Source organism: Protomyctophum bolini, assembly GCF_963924005.1.
Source record: "Protomyctophum bolini genome assembly, chromosome: 12".
NCBI classification, from domain to species: domain Eukaryota; kingdom Metazoa; phylum Chordata; class Actinopteri; order Myctophiformes; family Myctophidae; genus Protomyctophum; species Protomyctophum bolini.
This window is the reverse complement of record NC_137873.1, coordinates 12,153,351-12,173,807: the sequence shown is the minus strand read 5'-3', so window position 1 is coordinate 12,173,807 and position 20,457 is coordinate 12,153,351. Positions and strand designations below refer to the sequence as shown.

General features: G+C 43.5%; 1 protein-coding gene across 12 annotated transcripts in view; it reads right to left on the bottom strand.

Moving 5' to 3' along the window:
• Window positions 1-1,111: 1,111 nt before the first annotated feature.
• LOC308325884 (band 4.1-like protein 3) overlaps window positions 1,112-20,457 on the bottom strand; it is a 76,622-nt gene continuing 57,276 nt past the window's right edge. For 5 of the 12 annotated variants that reach the window (XM_080778621.1, XM_080778624.1, XM_080778622.1 and 2 more), the window contains 13 exons: window positions 19,207-19,260; window positions 17,781-17,816; window positions 16,867-16,932; window positions 15,879-16,064; window positions 14,155-14,217; window positions 12,093-13,409; window positions 10,502-10,549; window positions 10,117-10,212; window positions 7,441-7,533; window positions 6,849-6,947; window positions 5,405-5,485; window positions 4,770-4,885; window positions 1,112-2,274 (listed from right to left, as the gene is read on the bottom strand). In XM_080778621.1, coding sequence (XP_080634747.1) covers window positions 4,775-4,885; window positions 5,405-5,485; window positions 6,849-6,947; window positions 7,441-7,533; window positions 10,117-10,212; window positions 10,502-10,549; window positions 12,093-13,409; window positions 14,155-14,217; window positions 15,879-16,064; window positions 16,867-16,932; window positions 17,781-17,816; window positions 19,207-19,260 — 2,250 coding nt within the window. In that variant the 3' untranslated portion in view covers window positions 1,112-2,274; window positions 4,770-4,774. The remainder of the gene's footprint in view (window positions 2,275-4,769; window positions 4,886-5,404; window positions 5,486-6,848; window positions 6,948-7,440; window positions 7,534-10,116; window positions 10,213-10,501; window positions 10,550-12,092; window positions 13,410-14,154; window positions 14,218-15,878; window positions 16,065-16,866; window positions 16,933-17,780; window positions 17,817-19,206; window positions 19,261-20,457) is intronic. The other 7 variants (XM_080778625.1, XM_080778629.1, XM_080778627.1 and 4 more) reach the window with 7 other exon arrangements.

Below are 20,457 nucleotides of genomic sequence, written 5' to 3'. Positions count from 1 at the left end.
CAGATTCGGCACAAACGTGGGACTAAATTATTTTCGCTCCTATGCCACCAAAATGTGGAACGCCCTACCAACAGTCATTAAGATATGCAAATCCCTTGACTCCTTCAAAACCGCTCTCAAAGGGCACCTACGGATGGCTGCAATTCGAAACTGGCTCCCGTAAAATCGGAGTCACCCCCACCCATTATCCCTTCAATGTTTCTATTCCCTTTTTACCTCCTTTATGATGAATTCCTGTTCTGTTCTTTGACTATATAGAAGTGTCTATTTGTACGTCTCTAAATGTTTTGATGAATTGAACATGGTGGACCCTGGTGTAATGCTTTATAGGGTCGTCCACTCACAGTTAACTCTTTGTATTGAGTTGTGCTTGAAATGTACTGTAATTCTGCAAACTGTTAATACATATTTCAATCAATCAATCAAAAACGTCAGAAGCATCTGCATGTTGCTGGCTTCCATTGAAAATTAATGGTAGACTGACTGTCGTATCTGCCATTGTGTGAATGCAGATTTGGAACCCTGGCCTGAGGGTCCCTTGACACCACTTTACCTACCACTGCAAGGCGGTTGCTGCCAATAATGCAGGTTAAATATATATTAAATGTATTCTTTGAAAACCGTAAATAAAGTACCGGTATACATGATTTGAACATGCACGGTAGGCCTATACAGTTCATCATTATCAGACCTAGCTCTATCCCCCAAAATGCCCTTATTGCCCCCAGGTCAGGGTTACTGATGAAACAATAAGGATCTAGAACCATGGTTGAGCAGATGGTTGTTGTTATGCGTAAGGGTTACAGTCTATATATTACAGACAGTGCTGATAAATATTAACATGGCTTGAATAATTTTTTGCTCGTCATAATGCAAATGTAGTACTAACCTATGAACTTTGAATAGTGTTGACATTATTTTCTCAATTTCCAAATTAAAGCTACGTATATAAAAGGATGCATAGACTAATAATGAAATATTAAGATCAGAGTAGATCAATAAGCTGCAGGCTGCATCTTTACGAATCAGAGAGCTTAATACATAAATCAAATTACCGGTAATGCTGTCAATATTCCATTTAGAAAGAAAATGACAAACTTAAAACCAATGGATTTGCCACTTTTATTTCACTGTCGTGGAAATATTGCTGTACATGAATGATACTTGGTATTCAGATACAGTTTGAACAGATGAGAGGCATATAGCATACATATTCTGGTGTACGACAGATCACTCTAGGCTTTGTTAATCTTTTAAGACCATATATGTCATCTTCAACACATCATTGTGTCCCTATTTTTGCAACAAGCGCACGTTAATGGTACTTTTCCCACTACAACATATTGATAACCACACACCTTGACAACATATATGTTGAAAATGACATATTCATTAAGAGAGCTTCGAACATGACAGACCACACAAGTCCTTGGACAGTCACACAGCGGTGAACCTCCTTAGGTACAGCTCTTCATCCACCAAGAACATCCCAAGAGCTTCCTGAACAGCAAGCTTGATATCTGCTCTTCCCAGTATCCTTAAATGTGTTTTTTAAACAGTTTCAAAGAACTGTTGCAGCCAGGTGGTAGAAACAATAGGTAAGAATGATGACAAAAATAAAAATACTGATCATAAGAAAAGTAGTTTGTGACAAAATCATTTACTAGATATATGATTGGCTTCTTCCAAGAAAAGCTTAGGTGTGTACTGCAGACAGTTGGTCTGTATTGATTTCTGCAGCGGCATATTTGACTGGAAACCATTTTGGAGTTTGTGGAGTGGTGAGTGACACAATGCTTGCTGGCAATGAGTTTGGCATATCTACAGCAAGGGTTATACTGTGCAGCATACAGCGTTGTTTTAGGTTTCGGAGTGATGGCTTTATTCATAAATAGAATGTTGCTAATAATTATTCTCAATCATAAAAATGCTTCAAAGTCATAAGGCAGTGAAAGAAAAAGAAGGAAAGGGTTTGTTTTCTTGCTGCACACGAGAGGTCGGCGTGCAGATGGGATTGAAGAACCAGGTTTTTCTTATAATCTTATGGTTTTCATGTATATAATCTTGTCATTCTTTGATAATGCAACATGGTGTCCTTCTCATGCAAAATGCACTTTTTCGCAGGTGATGGGTGGGACCTTGTGGCGAGCCGCAGCATTTGGAGAGGAGGAGCTGTCTAAGTCTTCAGAATGTCCCGGAGTAATACATGGAATCCTGGGTGTTGAAGGTTGCGAGGTTGAATCCTTGAATAGAAAACAGCACTCAGCCTTATTCCTACCAACACAGAGAAAACAACATGTCAGCAAACACGGTTCTACACTTTGAAACTCCCAAAACTATATGGCACAGCATACCACACAGGACAACACAACAAATGCTACAGGTGTAGTGAGGAAAACAGTAATACAACTGTATATACAGTACGGCAGATGCACAAAGGCCAACCGGGTCCTTACTGGGTAAAGCTTGCACACATTGGTGGGAACAGTGGCTTTTATAATTAACATCATCATGTCTAATGCCTGTGTCATCTACCGCCTAAAATGACACGTCTCAAATTAAAATGTTGAAAATAGAAACCACTTTATTAGCCTATTCTTTTTAATTTTTTATCCTGTTTGGTAGCCCGGCCTCTGCATGTGCATCTACAGTTAAGAGACAAGGATCCAGAAAGAAGGCCACAAACAAATATTTAGTACAATGGTAATAACTGCTGCTCAGACTGAGAGCACAGCCATTCTGACAGGCAAGATATAAGACAGCACTGCACGCACAGCGGAGGGTCCAGAGAGCCGTGGAAACATAGCAAGCCATTCCCATCTGGTGAGTCACGCAAGTCCACACATGCACGCACACGCATACACACGCATCCAAAACCCTGCGCCTTGGGGTCATTTCACTCAGAAGCTAATGAGGAAAGCTTGGATGCCAAAAGTTAGATATACAGCAGTATATATACTGTGTGTGTGTGTGTGTGAGAGAGAGAGAGAGAGAGAGAGAGAGAGAGAGTGTATATATATATATATATATATATATATATATATAGTATATAAGGTTGACATAGAAGGTGTCTGCACAGGAAAAGCTTGAAAGATAAAGGGTTGAGGAGGGGTTATTAGAAACACTAAAAGAACAATGCCAGAGTGGTAGAATGGAATGATAGAGCTTCCATCGCATGGCCCCCTGTCAGACTCAGGGAGGATACCTGACAACGTTGCGCAGACAAGACAAGTCCAAACACAAATGGTTGCCTTCGTAAAGTTTGTAAAAAAAACATTGCGAGGCAAACGTCTGACCCATTTGAGCATATAAAAGGTGGTGCGTGTTTGGGTTGCATAAATAAACCCCCTGACCTTTTTAGAAAACACGATAGAAAAGAATGCTTAATCGTTTCCATTTGGAAGCAATACAGTGCCTTTGAACGGGTTTTTCATAATGGGATGGGCGTGGATAAATTACAATATTTGTTTTAATAGTTTTTTTTATTTTCTGCATGCTTGAATATATTAGTGGGCCCAGCACAGGACCAACATTGCCAATTTCCCCTAAAATAACAAACATACTACTAACAGGGTTTGTATGAAAGTTGCCGGCATGATGATGAGATTATTTTATTTTCTTCTCCAAAATAGGACCGACAGTTTCCCCAGGCAGGCACACCTCTGTATATGTAGGATCATATTTCAAATGGATACAGATGACTTTGCAGGCCACAAACTAAAGGCCGCAGAGAGAGGCATGCAGAGCTGGTTTAGCTGGAATTCTCACTTGTTCACTGATAGGGATTAAAAGGTACAGTATGGCTGCGCCGCGTTGTTGACAAAACATCATATTCCAAATTCTGTTTGCTAAATGTCGTTTGAACTTGAGACCCAAATACTGCTATTCAGCATTTATTTTTCAGTCCTTTGGGAATAAGGAAATGCTTAGATTCGCTTGATTCTTAATAATGATGAAAGATTGTCTCATACATGATTTTCAGGGGATTCAAAACACACCGACAAGTATGTAAAAAAAAAACAATAAAAAAAATAATTTATTTTTATTTACCACTGTGCCACCATCATCGTACATATATATATATAAAAAAAGACAATATAAAACTCAGTGCATAGAGCTTGTAGATTAGATGATTAGATGTGCTTGTAGAAAAACATTATGGAATTATCTATTACTATAATATTATATTATAAAATGTACTATAATATTGTTTATATTACTAATATAATGACATTCCCAAAACAGGGAAGCCAGGTAGAAAGAGATGAATTTGTGAGGCCTCAGTATATATAGCATCTAATTATTCCAGATGGGGTCAGTCTCTGTTTGTACAAACATTACAGTACAGTACAAACATACAGTACAAGGAGGTCATGTAATCGCCCAGCAGGGGGGAGTGTTTCGACCAAAAAAAAGAAGAAAAAAAGACACTGGCAGAAATATGACTATTAACGTTTTTTTTCTTTTTTCTTTCTTTCCCCTAAGGCTGCAACCGTATGACATCCAGTCTGTATACACTCACAGAGGCTGAGGTGGAGCTGGGCCGATGACAGCGTGATGCCTTGATGGTTAGTGCTACACAAGCAGGGCTGTCTGTAGTACCCATGACAGCCAGTGCTGATGGGGGGGGGGGGTGGGGGGAAAAGCAGCATGCGAGGAGAATGGAGAGACCAGCTTGCAAACCCCTAGCCCAGCCAAATCCAAAGCCAGTCCAGATCGGACCGGACTGGAATGGATCGGTTCCAGCCAGAAGCCTTCATCCTTCTTACCTGGGTCAATCCTCCCCCTCCTCTGGTGTGATCTCTGTCTCTTTATGTACCACTACTTTGGTCACTGACATGTCAGGGTGCTGTTCTTTAGCCTCCTTTATGGCCTGAGCCAGAGCCTATACACACACACAACGGAGGTGCAGTGGCAAGGCGGATCCACCAGGGGGAGACATAGAGAAGGGGGCAGGGCAGGGAGGGAGGTTGGAGGAGGGGGGAGTGGGGGATGTTTTTTTTTGGTGAGTCAATATTCCAACAGGGTAGCTAGCAGTAGCTACTGCTAGTTACATTTGTAATACAAGCCATACAACAACATCAATATTTGTGAAAGTTACACAGCATGTTAATAACTTTGTCAAATATCACACTTTAAAAGCCACAGTGAATTGCAATTCTTTGGGTCAAATCCCTGCACTGAGAAAAGAGACGTTAAGCGCTTCGGGGAGGGAGAGAGGTCTCTGTTCAGTTTCATTTTTAAAATGTGCTTTTTTAATGAGAGGTGGAGAGAGAGAGATTAGAGAGATAGATAGATTAAGGAGATGGAGTGATAAGAGACCGATGGAGAAATAGGCCATGGGATAAAGATAGATTACATGAAAGAACAGGATACTTGGGAAAAGTTAAGAGAGTGTGGAGACCTCGTCGTGGTCGATGTCTGTGTCTCCCGTGATGACGATCCTCTTCTCGATCCTCGTCTCGGACACGCCTCCTTTCACAGTCTGGACGGCACAAAACGGAGGAATTGTGTAAGTGATTTGCTTTTGTTAAAATAAGTGTTAAATAATAGCTCTGAATTAATTCAATCTGAATTCCTCATAGTATTCATTCACTACTAACAGGGGTCTCCCCCGGTCTCTTCAGCTCTTTAGTAAACAGAAAATACATTTTCAGTTGGGGGTACCAGTTTAATCTAATCAGGAGATTGATTGATTTAATACTTTATTATAAAACCATGGTTTAAGTGGTTAAAATGATTGTAACACATAGGCAGTCTGAAGCGTCTGAATGTCGCTCCACTATTGCGTTTGACTGGTCTATTATTTATTTTCCCTGAGCGGCGCGAGGTCTAGCACCCCACCTTTCCCATTGTGCTGCGCTGCGTTGTTGTGTATTGGCTACATGCTCTGCTTGCCTCTCCAGCAATGACCATTCTGTTTCTTGCTATGGCTACTAACTCGATCAACTAGGTGCCAGACAAGCTAATACACAACAAATCGTTGATTTGTGTAGGCTATGCTGGCTGTGGGTGTGAAATAAGCTTGGGCTGCTATGATAGACTGACCAGGGATCAGATTACTGCAGCGCAATACTGTATATGGGGGAACAAAGTTCCACCTCCGTGGAATCAAAGTCCAGTGTGAATGTGATCATGAATTACTTATTCATCAAGGTATTGTAGGCTGCTACAGCTGACATCTCCACTATACTGTGGGTAGAACAGCATTTCAGGTTTGTGTGGGATCCATAAAATAATGGGTGCCCAAGTCGGTTCCACTCAGAACCAATTTCATGGGTTTATTATGGTTTGGGTCCATCATTTTGAACCTGTGAAGAGCTCTATTTATATAATATATAATCTAATATGTTAGTAAAGTGATGTTTATTTAAATGCAATACAATGTTTGATGGAATTCTTCTAACTTTCACTATAGAGTAGCCTAAGCTTGAAGAGTGCTTAGTTAATTTAATCCTTGTCCATTTCTTCAGAGCTACACCAAAGCTGGCAGTTAAGTTTAAGGGCCCCAGGCGGAGGTCTCCGTCCTGTTAATTAGTACAGTCTGATGCCCTAGACGGAGATTGATTAATAGGACTGAGATTATTGACATCAAACCGATCGCATCACTCCACAGGCTGGGAGTGCCTGTTGCACAACATTCGATGTTGCGCATCGTCTGTAAAAGTGCTCCGCTGCAAAAGAAATCGTTGGGCCCACTGATTTAATGGATTAAATAACCCCGGGCAATTAATGTGTTAACATCATGACGTCACCGTGGCTCGCTTGTTGTGACACATATACTTCCTCAGATTGAATGGGTTAACACTGCTCCACTGTGTGTGTGTGTGTGTGTGTACGCCCCTGACCTTTGTGATGTGTGTGGTGGTGGTGGTGCTGCTGGTCTCTGAGGTGATGGTCTGGGCACTCAGCAACACCCCGGGGTCAGCGTCGCCGTTGGCATCCACCTGATGATGGGGATAAATGCCTTCATCTGGTTCTTCCACAACTGTCACATGAGCATAATTACATTTTACACATTTAGACTTTGCCTGTCGATGTGGTAGCTTTTTTATTTTTATCTTACAATGCCTCGCTTATCCACAGTTCACATGTGATCTACAAAGACATCGGCAACATTCCCAGATCAGCAACATTACAAACAACCAAGAACATATATTCTACATTGAACTCATTAAATTGAGATTTTTCTTTGTATTGTGGATTCTTCTATCAAGCACTTTGTGACTCTGTTCTTAAAAAGTCCTAAAGTTTATTATTATTAAGACCCGAGGCCGATTCTACAAAATGCCTTCAAAATCAATGGTTCTCAAACGTTTTCGTGCCAATTTTATATTAATTTGGCCACGGCGTGGAACCCAATCTGATAATGTTAAACCTTTTTGCCAGGGACCCCAAGAAGAGAAGATTTGACACATATAAGGTCATATTATTGCGTACCTCTGCTGACTCGTAAGTGATGGTCTTTGTCTCTGTGTGGACGACAGGGACCTCCTTGGTACACACGTCCTCCTGCTGCATCGCCTCAACACTCTGAACGCACGAGCACAGGAACAGAAAAGACACGCATAACTAAAACAGAAGAGAAGTTACCAAGTACCAGTTATCGTGACGAGTAGAGCCCGAACGATGCCAGATTTACGAGTCTGATGCCAATGCAGAATTATGGCCTTGCCGACAGTTGTATTGACTGATATTTTTGAAATAAACTGGACAATATTATTATGACATATTCAAACTTTGATTTGATTCAAGTTTCTATTCAAGATTGTTTAACTTGTAACCCAAAAAATAAATACAAAAATAAAAACCCGGCAATCCCTATTCTTACATTGGCCAAACCAATACAGTGTATTAGAGTAGTTCACCCCAAAGATGACTTATTTCTATCAATTACACACCCCATGAAGCCTTGAATTCATGGAGATTATTTAGTTTTTGTCGCATTCCTGAGACAATAATTGGCTGACCGTGTATCTGTGTATCGGTTGGGCTCTAGTACCAGTCATCATGAGTATCCTCTTAGCACGACAGCAACATTTTAGTTTAATTTAGATTTAGTTCGCAATCAACAAATTAGGTGTGACACATCTCAAAATCACAACCTTGTGCTAAGATGTGCTCTGTCAACGGCATGGACAAATAAATACCCCGTGCCTGTAAAATATGCCAACCATCCGCAATCATGTAAGGGTCTTAAATCTCTAAATAGGCATGCAGGCATGCATTATTACGGCATCTATTTTAGTGAAGGAGATAATACTGAAGCGGAGTACTGGAAATAACCATAAGAAAGAATGCAAATCACAAGGTTTCCATCAAGTGTGTGTATGTGTATGTGTGTGTTTCCATTCTTCCTTGATCCGTTCAGGGGACAATCAGTGAAGTTAGAAAATTCAGACGGAGGTCCATGCGTCGGTTTGGGGTCCCCAGGCTGATTGGGGTTTGGGGTGGGTTTACCTCTGACCGAGGCATGGCTGGAGGAACCTCTGTGGAAGACTGCTCAGTCACATGGTTCACCTCCTCTGAGCTGGACTTCTGGTCATCTTCGTTCATGGCCTCATTCTCCAAAACTTCAGCCTCGACTATTTGCTCTCCCTCCCTCCCTTCTTCTTCGTTTACATCCTGATTCTTTAACACTTCGGCCTCAGTTAGCTGTTCTAACACTTCGGCCTCAGTTAGCTGTTGTTCTTCTTCTGAGAGCACGATAGTGGGAATATCTGCTCTTGCCACAACAGCGTGGGTGTCTTCTATCAGAGTCTCATTAGTGGCTTCTTGAGTTTCTGTATTCACAACAGTCCCTGACTCTGGTACTACACTGCAGTCTATGTTCTGCTCTGCAGATGGCTCTACCTCCATCTCTATTTCTTTGTTTACATCCTGATTGTCCAACCATTCGGCCTCGGTTAATTGTTCTCCCACATCTTCTTCTTCTTCTTCTGAAATCACACGTCCATTTTGCACCCGTTCCAAAAACCTTTGCACCTGATCCCAAATCTGATCTCTTGTTTTCTGAGCCCTGTCTTCTATCTGATAAAGATTCCCCTCGTCTTCTTTTGGCTGTGTCTCTTCCTCTCTGGAGTCCTCCAGTTCATCGTCTGAACTCTCCGCGTGAGAGTAGTGGTACTTCTCCTTTTCATAACGTGATGTCGAACCTTTCGTTTCTTTCTCCTCTTCCTCTTCGATATCATCTTCCGGCTCCGAGGGAAGCTTGTCTTCGCAGAAGTAGTGTACCTCAGCTGAGAACTTGACCTTCCTTCCATCTGCCTCGGGAAGCTCCACGTCCTGGGCATCTCTCACACCTGCAGAAAACTCTGCTCCTTGGTTTAACCCTACCGGGATCTGGACGTGATGATATTGCACACAAGCTATAGGATCAGTGGCTTCTGGCCCACTGTGGGACTCTCCCAAACGGAGCTCCTCCTCCGGCAAAGGCAGCTCCTCTTCCACGCCACGTTCTCTTGCGTTTGTGTACACCGGTACACAAACGATGGTGAATCTTGAACACTCAACTTTATCCTCCTCCCATTCCTCATCCACGACCCCCACACTCTGCACCGCTGGCGACATGCGATCAGCAGCAGCCTGTCTGTCATCTAGCTGCCCCTCCGTCTCAGCGGCAGCCTGTCTGTCATCTAGCTGCCCCTCCGTCTCAGCGGCAGCCTGTCTGTCATCTAGCTGCCCCTCCGTCTCAGCGGCAGCCTGTCTGTCATCTAGCTGCCCCTCCGTCTCAGCGGCAGCCTGTCTGTCATCTAGCTGCCCCGCCGTCTCCGATTCCTGCATTTCCGCCGGCGTCTCTGTCTCTACAGATGCACTCAGGTCCACATCTTCTCCCGGACTCACATCAGTGGGAATATCTAGCCCTGCGACCACCACAGCCTGGCTGTACTCTATCGGCCCTGCGACCACCACAGCCTGGCTGTACTCTATCGGCGTGTCATTAGTAGCCTGTTGTGTTTCTGTATTCACGGCGGCGCCCCCCGACTCGAGTGCTACACTGCAGTCTAGTTGCACCTCTGTAGGTTCGACCGGCATCAATTGGACTTTGGGCTCTAGCTCCTCCAATGCATTGTCTACGGGCCTGGCCTCTGTGGGCCCTGTGGTCGGGATATTCACCGTAGGTCCTGCTGACTCGGCTGGCACATCCTCTGTCGCCACGGCAACCTCCACCTCCTCCTCCACCTCCTTCTCCTCCTGCTCGGCGGCTGATGTCTGTGAATGATAAAAGGTTCTTGTTGATTAATTGCATCTGAATCGCTAAAATATTAAGCAATAAAAAACAAAACAAAACTATCTTACATCACACGTACATGCCAGTTTCAGATCACACCTGTTAAGACGGAAAGCGGTTTAAAAAATGATACATTTCGGTAAATGGCAGTTTACGATATATCAAATGAATGGCTGCATAGATAGTCTCAAACAAACAATGCATGTTCGTTCACACGCTGCAGTGCCTTATTATCTGAACCATGTTAACACCAGAGGGGGGAGCTGTCACCTTTGGTGAGGTGGAACCCAGAGAGGAGGACACCCATCCTAGCGGAGACTGATTGGACAGAAGGACAGACAGTCAGAAAGAGAGAGAAGACAGTCAAAATGGACACACAGTGAACACTGTACAAAAGACAAAACAGACATGAGAAAGACAGGACAGCTCTTAGAATCAAGAAAATATTGTATGGATTGTTCCCGGGATATCGTGTACATTTCTTTCTTTCTTTTTTGGTCAGAGAAGAATCTCACCAAATCCTATTATATCAAAGCCAAGGCATAACAAATCCTTAACTCTGACCTAGATTCTTACTTTAGAAAGCAGATAACACAGGGATTTAGTATTCCCAATTGCAGTTATGCAAGAAACCAACTGGAAAATGGACCCATACAATGTTTCTGTTAGCAAAACTATCGTGTTAATAGAAGCCCCAGGTGGGTTTTGGGAGATAAGCGAGTTGGTGAGGGGGGCAGAAAGCTGCAGCGTGGCACTGTGCCAAGGCTATGAAGTCACTTCACTGATGGGAGCACTTCTCAAAGAAAGTCAAAGCGGCCGCTGTGAAGCAAAATGATAAAAAACATCAAACAAACAAACAAACAACCTGCCCTTCTCCCCCCACCGCCCCAATCCTCATTTCCTCCTTTATCCAACATTGCAGCCTGCTGCCCTAACCTTTAATTTATACTTTTGTTGAACGAAGTAGAACAAACATGACAAAAAGAAAGTAGTAACACACACAAACAAGTCATCTTCTTCATAATGCGTTCGTTCGTTCGACCAAGTGTAAATTCACCTTTGAGGCATGACGCAGCTGTTTATGCTTTAAATACATTTCCAAACAAATGCAAAACCTTGTATCAAAAAAGAAGCGAAAGCGTTGAGCACAACAGACACCAGCAGCTTGCTCAGTATGAGTGTAAACACCATGGTGTCTTACACACAGTCAGCCATGCAGAGCAAAGCAGTTGGTTATGTTTTTGTTAAAACGTGTCTGGGCACTGCTGTGGGAGTAGGTGACACTGGCCAACAACTTCACAATTTCATAGGAAAATGCTCGTTCTTACAAAATCCAAGCACAGTGATTCCAAAGATGGCACTATCTATTTGACACAGGATATACAGATATATATATTTGTAGAGATCCATGTTGCCTGGTTAAAGAAATGTCCCAAAACCGGTTTCCCCATTTTGATGAGAAAAGGTTTTCCTTTGCCTTTTAAGATTGTTTACAGTAGAGAGACAGGAAAGAGACGGCAGAGAATGAGGAAGTGTCATGAGGCATTGGATAAGAACCCACAAGGTCACCATTAGACATGATGGGCCTGACAGGTTACGCCACCAGGATGCTATGATGACACTATTACTAACTTTACAACCTTTACGCCACCAGGATGCCATGATGACACTAACTTCATAACCTGACATTACAAAACAAACATTAATTGATGAAATCGGGAGAGTTGACTCCAGGACAATACCTATTTTTTCTCCTCTCTTTTCTTTGTTGGCCAGTGTGAAGGGGTACGCAGTACGTGAGCGTATGGAGCAGGGTGGGTGTGGGGGTGAAGCTACATTGAGTTTGATTTTCATACAGTACCACCGCCGAGGACTTTGTGGACCTTTGGGTTACGCTTTGAGAGGTGGTCACCGTCAGGCTCGACTTTAATTGCTCCGTTTGCACGCCGTCAAAGGTGAAGATGTCCGCTCGCTGGCGGAGCGCCTCGAACGCCTTCATCTCCTTCACCTCCTTTGCCGTCATGCTGGCGAACTCTGACCCTTCCGTCGCCTTCACCACCTCAGACACCCACGACGCCTTGGCCCTCTTGGGCGAGTCGAAACCTTTAATCTCACTTTTCTCTACCTGTTTGGTCTCCGTCTTGGGACTTGCCTCTTCCAAGGTGGCTTTGGCGTCACGTTCGATTACCGTCGGTGCAACACCTTTCTCTTCAGAGGGAGACGGGAGCTCTTTCTCTTTAGAGGGAGACGGGAGCTCTTTCTCTTTAGAGGGAGACGGGAGCTCTTTCTCTTTAGAGGGAGACGGGAGCTCTTTCTCTTCAGAGGGAGACGGGAGCTCTTTCTCTTTAGAGGGAGACGGGAGCTCTTTCCCTTTAGAGGGAGACGGGAGCTCTTTCTCTTTAGAGGGAGACGGGAGCTCTTTCTCTTTAGAGGGAGACGGGAGCTCTTTCCCTTTAGAGGGAGACGGGAGCTCTTTCCCTTTAGAGGGAGACGGGAGCTCTTTCTCTTTAGAGGGAGATGGGAGCTCTTTCTCTTTAGAGGGAGACGGGAGCTCTTTCCCTTTAGAGGGAGACGGGAGCTCTTTCTCTTTAGAGGGAGACGGGAGCTCTTTCTCTTTAGAGGGAGACGGGAGCTCTTTCTCTTCAGAGGGAGACGGGAGCTCTTTCTCTTTAGAGGGAGATGGGAGCTCTTTCTCTTTAGAGGGAGACGGGAGCTCTTTCCCTTTGGAGGGAGATGGGAGCTCTTTCTCTTCAGAGGGAGACGGGAGCTCTTTCCCTTTAGAGGGAGACGGGAGCTCTTTCTCTTTAGAGGGAGACGGGAGCTCTTTCTCCTCGTATTTGACCTTGCCTGCCTCTTCTTCCTCAAACGCTTCCTCCTCTTTGCTCTCGGCGTCCGACTTGTCCTCCGCGTCCTTCAGGATGATGAGAGTGCCCCTCTTGTCGCTGATGGCCTGGGACACCTCTTGCCTGACGGAGCCGGGGCTGATCTTCACCACTGAGCGTTCCGACAGCTCCTCCTGCGAGTCGGGGGTCTTCTCCTCCTCCTCCTCCCTGATGGTCCCGTCAGAGAAGACGTCGTCGTCCAGTGTGGTGGAGAGACTGAGGCCGTGCGGCCCCGAGGAGGTGAGACCGTCCGTTATGTTACTATCCACCACGTATTTCACCAAATATCCTGCTGCCTGGGTAGGGAGTGGGGGGGAGACACTTGGCTTACAGAGAACTGGGCCGGTTAAGAGACACCAGTACTACAGAGACAGAGGGGGGTTTAAGCACAGCCAAAGATACAGCTTCGCTGAGAGAACACACACACACATACACACACACAGGTCATTTGAGATCAAATGCAAACACATACAAAAAGTGCAAACAATGAGCTACATAAATATTTGGACAGCGATGTGTTGTTTGCTGCACCATGAAAACGTGGGGTGTGTACAAAAAAGGTCAATTCTTTGTACATTGTTCGGGAGAACCTTGGGTTGTATTTGTTACTTCTGATCAAGGAACCGGAAGTAGTGATTTCATCCTGGTCTCAAAATCACACCTTGGCTTTAACCTTTAATGTAAACAAAGTATATTCTCACAGTATTCTGTCCTTACAATGGAATCACTACTTCTGGTTTCTCGATCACAGACGCAACAGATAACAGATATAACTGGACAATATTTTTACTTGAATCATGTCACGGTAACATAACTCAAGGTTCTACAAAAGTTCAACCTCAATTTAACATAACCTTACATAAAAATCTAAAACTAAATCTAAAAACAATCCATCTACATTTTAACCCTACTGTGATAGCAGCATTACACACTGTATATGTATTAGCACTGTGCCAAATACTTGTGGAGCTCAGGAATAAACGGCAACACACAAAATGCACAGTTTTAAGTGTGATAAACATGATCTTTAAGGATTTGTACCTCAGTTGCATGACCTTCCTCCTCCTTGCTCGTCTCGTCTCCCGCTGTCTCTTCTTCTTTAGTCTGCAACAGAGACACACGCTGCTGAGAGCCACAAACAACCACACAATAGACGGCCTGTGTCCAGCGCAGTGACGGCCTGTGTCCAGCGCAGTGACAGCCACCGCGTTCCCATGACGCTGTTCTGTGTCTAAACACTGCTGCAGAGAATGAGCATCATCGCTTACATTTCAGTGGGTTCTGGGCTGTTTGAATTACAAGTTATCGTAAATCGTTTGAAATCGATTCAATCTGGTGACAATTGAAATTATATTTAATACAAAATGTATCGCGATGCAAACAGCTGAGGCCGCGTGAAAAAGAAGAAATTACAGGATCAAGAGATGTAAGAGCATTGATAAAACGAGAATGACTCAGTCATAACTGACAGCTCTCGTTTATAAACATCTATAATCAGTTTGTGTGCCGCAGCTGCCTCTGCCTCAGCTCACGGCTTCACGTTGCAGCGTTCAGAATATGGGTTTTATGCCGTTCAGACTATAGGTTTTAAGGGCAAGTCTGCCATTGGCTTAGAGGCAGCCAATCATGAAAAAAGTGTCTACTAAGGTCGTCTTTACAGTCGCTAGTAGAGAAGTAGCAAATGTAGTCCAGGTGCTTAAATGCTGAATAAATAATGGGCCTTGATATGAAAAGGGTTGAAAACCACTGTTTCACCACTGTGAAAAAAGAGAAGAGAAGAGAATACTGGATTTGTGTAAGAGACAAACGGACTTCAACAACATATGTTAACACAACCGCGCAGGTCAATCATACCACTGCTTAAGGTCTGTGGCAGATTAGTTGGTGATGATGAGATATTTCAAAAAGCCATCACTGGATGTACTTCTTGTTTTTTTTGGGAGAAACACAAAATGACTCGCTGGGTTAAAGAAACGTTCCACATGCAAGCAACTTTATTCACACCGACTATTAAAGACTAATTTGACCCATAAATGCATAAATATTCTCATGTGAAGCACTGAATTGAACTGCATTTTATGTATTAACAGTTGTGCTATTGTATTTGAGTGATTATGTTATCACGGGTGACGCTAGACGTAATGAGAATAAAGATACCGTATATGAACACTCAAAAATATCTGCCCCATAGAGCCTTTTTTGAAACATGAAATCTCTGATCTAACAGACAGCAATACGGTGCAGAACACTGAACCACAATGGAAACAAGACACTGGGGCTTTTTAACTTTGACTGTGCTACCTGTACTGTACTAATCAGGTTAATACAGTATTCAATGAATCAATCAACAGGAAGGTAGTCTTGAGGTGGACTCAAACCTACAATATCTGATTTGTAGTTCTTTGTGTGCAGGTGTCACGTGCCAAAAATTGATAATCTACAACTTCACAACTCGTAGATTTGTTGTGAGCTCTCAGCTTGTAGCACAGCTGTGTGACAAAACGAACTAGATAAGTAGGCCTGTGCCTAAATATTAGGAGCATGAACTGGGCGCCAACACTAGACTAGTGACACAAAGTGCCCTTCACTCACTCCCTTCTCAGACTCATTATGAAAATGAGTGTTTCGGTAGTGTGTGGGTACTGTACTGTTACTGTATATAAGAGAGTCCTTAGAGGTTCACATCATGCTACACAGACACACACCCACACACACACACACACACACACACACACACACACACACACAAATTAACTGGGGCTTACATCCTGCGAGTCGAGGGGTACTATCATGGGCGCCTCGTCCGCTTTGGGTGAACGGATGGGGGACGACGACAGTCTCTTCTCCCACTCCGTCATGCCCGGGGCGTGGCCGCCCGTCTCCAGAAAGGAGCGCTTCAGCTCGCTAATGTTGCTCTGGTGCTTGACCAGGTCCTCCGGGGGTTCGGTGTCCTAGCCGACCAATCAGTGGTATTACAAGGGAGGCGAGGGCCAGACGACGGCACAGATGGAACGGCGGCCATGCTCAAAAAGTAAACCTGATGGTAGCTTGCATGTACGATGAACCGATGAGAATTGGGAGGCGTGAAGCGCAGCTGAAGTGTCTTCAGACTGCAACTCTGACTGATACTGATACGTAAATAGACCACCTGCCTTTTACAGCCATGGTTTTTAATTAACAAAAAACTGAAACCAGATCAAAATGTTACTTAAAAACGAAAGAAATGCAAAACTATAATAACCTCTACGCCTCCGTTTACTTTTCACAGTTCATTGTTCATGGCTCCTTTTTTTCTAGTCGCTATGCAGAGCACCTGTGAACACTGCAATGTCTGGGCAGCTTGCATACCGAGCAAAACAACAGCAGAAATTATATCCATGTAGTGGCTGTTACAAGTGCATTAAATGATTCTTAAATGCAAAGGAAGCATTTAAGTCCTGCTTGCTATAATGGAGATACATGGCTTCATGCATTTAGGCTTTATGGGTTTCATTCTGTACAACACCCCCAATACTCGGATTAGAAAACTGCAAATGTTGACTTCGGTATTATTTGTTATTGCTCTATCACACACAAAATAAGTCTAGGCACCCATATTAAATCCACACCGCAAATAAACAGAAACTGTGTCCAGTATTTATATTCATTGTCAATGGTGAGTCATACTTATTTGTCGTCACTCCAGTTAGGATTCCTCAAACCAAAAGGTACGTGTCGTGCATGCATACTTGCTCCATGCGTTTTCTTACCAACCTCTAGCATCAGATTACTATGCTTGATAAAGACGTTTTCTCCCTTTACTCGTCTTATGAAACTATACTGTGAAGACAGAGGGGATAGGGATGGGGGATGAGGGGTTCGTCAAGTCTAGTTTGTCGTTCAGTGTTACATTTATACAGTTCCATCTGTAGAGATTGGGAGTTTTGTCTTCCGATGGCTGCAAATCATGTACAAACTAAAATCCCAAAGAGTTTTAGTTAGTAGCACCGACAAGAGAAAATAATTCCACAAACAAACTACTAGATTTCTTAAAAAAACGCGCAGCAAACAGAAATTGAGTGTAATTACACTTCTTAGAAAGAGAAGCACAATGCAACAACAATGAACTGGTTTAGAAGCATCAGTTTATGAAGTGAAACTGTTTTGACTTAACCCATTGACACCTGGTGCAACGTATACGTTGTTCTACCCTTGATGCCGGCGCTCTCGCTGTGTCTCATCAGCTATTGCTATACATGTAGCAACATAACTAATTTTTTTTAAATCATCCGAATTTGAAGGTTTTCAGAAACCTTAGGTCAGGCCCTAGAAGGCGTTCCCAGATTCGGCCTCAGGCATCAATGGGTTAATGGAGCTGTCTGGTCTGTGCACAGTTAGTCTCTCAAGCCAGACCAAAATCTCAGAATGCCAGAAAGTCTGTATTCTACTCATTTCCAGCATTTGGTATATCGCGTTAGGCATAGCCATTAAAAAATATGTGAGCCAATAGCCTGTCTTGAGAGACTAGTGCACACTGCACAGTGGGTGTAATGATGTGTGTCAAAAGCTGCAAGGCAGACGGACGGACGAAATGGACGGACGGACGGAAGCAGTATGGCACAAGGTTACGTTCTGGCTCAGTGCATGGGGTGGTGGTGCGATGCAGTGAGCTGGGTCACCCAGTGTACCTGAGTCCGCATTTCAGAGTCGTCCTCAGCGTCCGACTGGCGGCAAGCAAAAGAGGACATCACAGAGACGGAGCGAAAGAGAGAGAGAGAAGGTGACAGAGGGGAAGTGACAGATGGGGACACGCAGGGAGAGAACGAGAAGTGAAAACAACACACGGGGAGGGGTGAGGGCGAACAGAGAGTGAGAGAGAGAGAGGGGAAGAAAGGTAACAGAGGTGTGAGACGGTGATGTGGAGAAATGGCGAGAACGCAGAGAAGGGTGAGAAAACAATGAAGGGGTGAGAGAGGATAAACAGCGAGCGGAGGCACAGAAGAAGAAGAGAGGAAAGAGGAAAATGTGTGATGAACCAAAGAAGATTAAAGCAAGAAGGTGAGAGAAGACAAAAGGCATCAGAGTAAAGAATGATGTACATTCACTTCAAAGAGTAAGCAGTATGCACTTTACTGGCAGTCATATAGAGTAGAGAATGATGTACATTCACTTCAAAGAGTAAGCAGTATGCACTTTACTGGCAGTCATATTGACATAATAGTTGTGTAATGTTACTTTGCTTCACAGGTGTTACCAATTAGTGTACCTATGATCCTTCCCCCCTCTGACTCTGTTTGACCGGAATGGAACATACTGTAACCTAATTTAGTATCATTGGTAACACAGGAGTAACATTCCACAACTATTAATGTCAATGTGGCTGCCTCGAAAAAGGTATATTCTTGATGATATGATGATTATCATAGTCGGACAGTAAAAGAACATTCCGGATCCATATTGATGCTTCCGGTGTTGCCTAGAATTCCCCATAAGGTCTAGGTCTGCCACTACATCAACTTGACTCATATGTTTTGAAGTCCAGATCACTAATTTGCCATAAACAGGCAAGGACCACGACCACCGAGGCTACTAGCCATAAACCAAGAACAAGGGTCAACTAGTGTCACGTAGAGACACAGAAGAATACTGCCGTTATGTTTGCAAAAAGAACGGTAGTCCTACAACAAATATATAAATGTTGAAAGTTGTGATAGTATCCCTTTGTGATAGTATCCATTTAATTTAATGTAAATAGCCGGCTGCAGAGGAAAGAGTTTTCTCAGTTTGATTACGACTCGAGAATGCCATATAACTCAGTAAAGCAGAGACTGTGTCATTGGATCAGTGACCACCACTTTGCTATGGATTAGGTGATACGATTTTTAAGGGGGTCCATTTGGTCTGATTTGTACACACTACTGTACCAATCATTTACCTGGAGTGGACACTATGTTGAGAACCGGTGCATTGGATTACCTGTCTTTTCATGTTATTAAAATAGAACATTACTGAAACCTCTGAGGGGTAAAAAGTTTAAAAAAAAAAGAAAAAAGTATCATCTACCGTTATTTCTCCCATGTTTTAATGTCTACAGTTTTCCTTAAATGTACAAACCTCTGTGGCTGTCGTCTCCTCGTCAAAGGCAAAGTCAGTCTGTTCGCTGTCAGTCTGCGTTGTCAAAACAGACCAGAACCGTTCCGATCGGAAAGCGCAAAAACAAAACAAGGAAAACCCACCTCGTCAACATTTAAGTACAACAACAACCCATCACTTCTCAACAGATACTATTCATACCCACAAATGGACAGAATGGATAATGTACTGGTTGTTGTTTTGTTATAAGCTCTGCTATATACAGTATAGACAACAAAAAGATGACGGTTAAGCAAAGGAAGGGAAACAGCAAAATAATTGAAAGCAAGCACAAGTTTGCAAACAGACTCAGAGGAAGTTGAAACCTTCGGTCAGTCACAATTGGAGAGATTTGTTTTCGCTCTGATTTTGTCAGGCCAAAGTCGGTCTACATTTCTGCAAATTCGGTCCAAATGGCATATGATTTGCATTGGCGCTGGATATAAATAACACAGGATGAGCAATAATTGAATTCTCCATTTTGACCGTGATTCGTGTTTTGTCACGCCAAAGTCCTATTCCACATTTATGGAATCTCAGAACGAATGGCATATGATTTGCGACGGCGCTGGCTATAAATAACACTGGATGAGCAATAATTGGATTCTCCCACTTGATTGGGTGATTTGCTGACAAATAATAACCTGACTTTCAGGCCTCCCCCTTCTCTGTCATCATGCAACATGACACTACAGGAATGACAAGGTGCCGCTGTCTCTCTGCATTACGGTATACATTGCACTACGTGCAACTCACAAAAGCGCTGCATCGGGCAAAAACCATGACTGAGCACTCTAAGCTGCTTTTCCTCCAGAGCCAAGAAGCCCTGCTGAGGCACAACTCCAATTCAATGTGTTTTTTTATCTGCTAGTACAGGACGTGTTAGGCAAGTCGCAATGCAGAGAGACTGTGACTGACTGAATGAGCGCACGGTTGTCCGTGGAAATGTTTCCATGCTGCTGCCGGCGCTTGTTTTGTAGCGGTGACAGCCGCTACAAAGCCATGACTGACGATGAGGACAGAAATGGGTTAGGCACAAAGCTAGTGAAGAGATTATCCTCTGTGTTCTTAAATGTGAGGTTCGAGTGAAAGCTTTAAGTACGTTTAGTTAACTTTGGACGAAGAGGTGGTCTAAAAATCCACTTCATCTACTTGTCAATCATCCTTTTAAAGATGGTGTGAGTGATGATTTCTTAAAAATGTAAAACTCTATATTAGTGTTTGTTCAGTAAC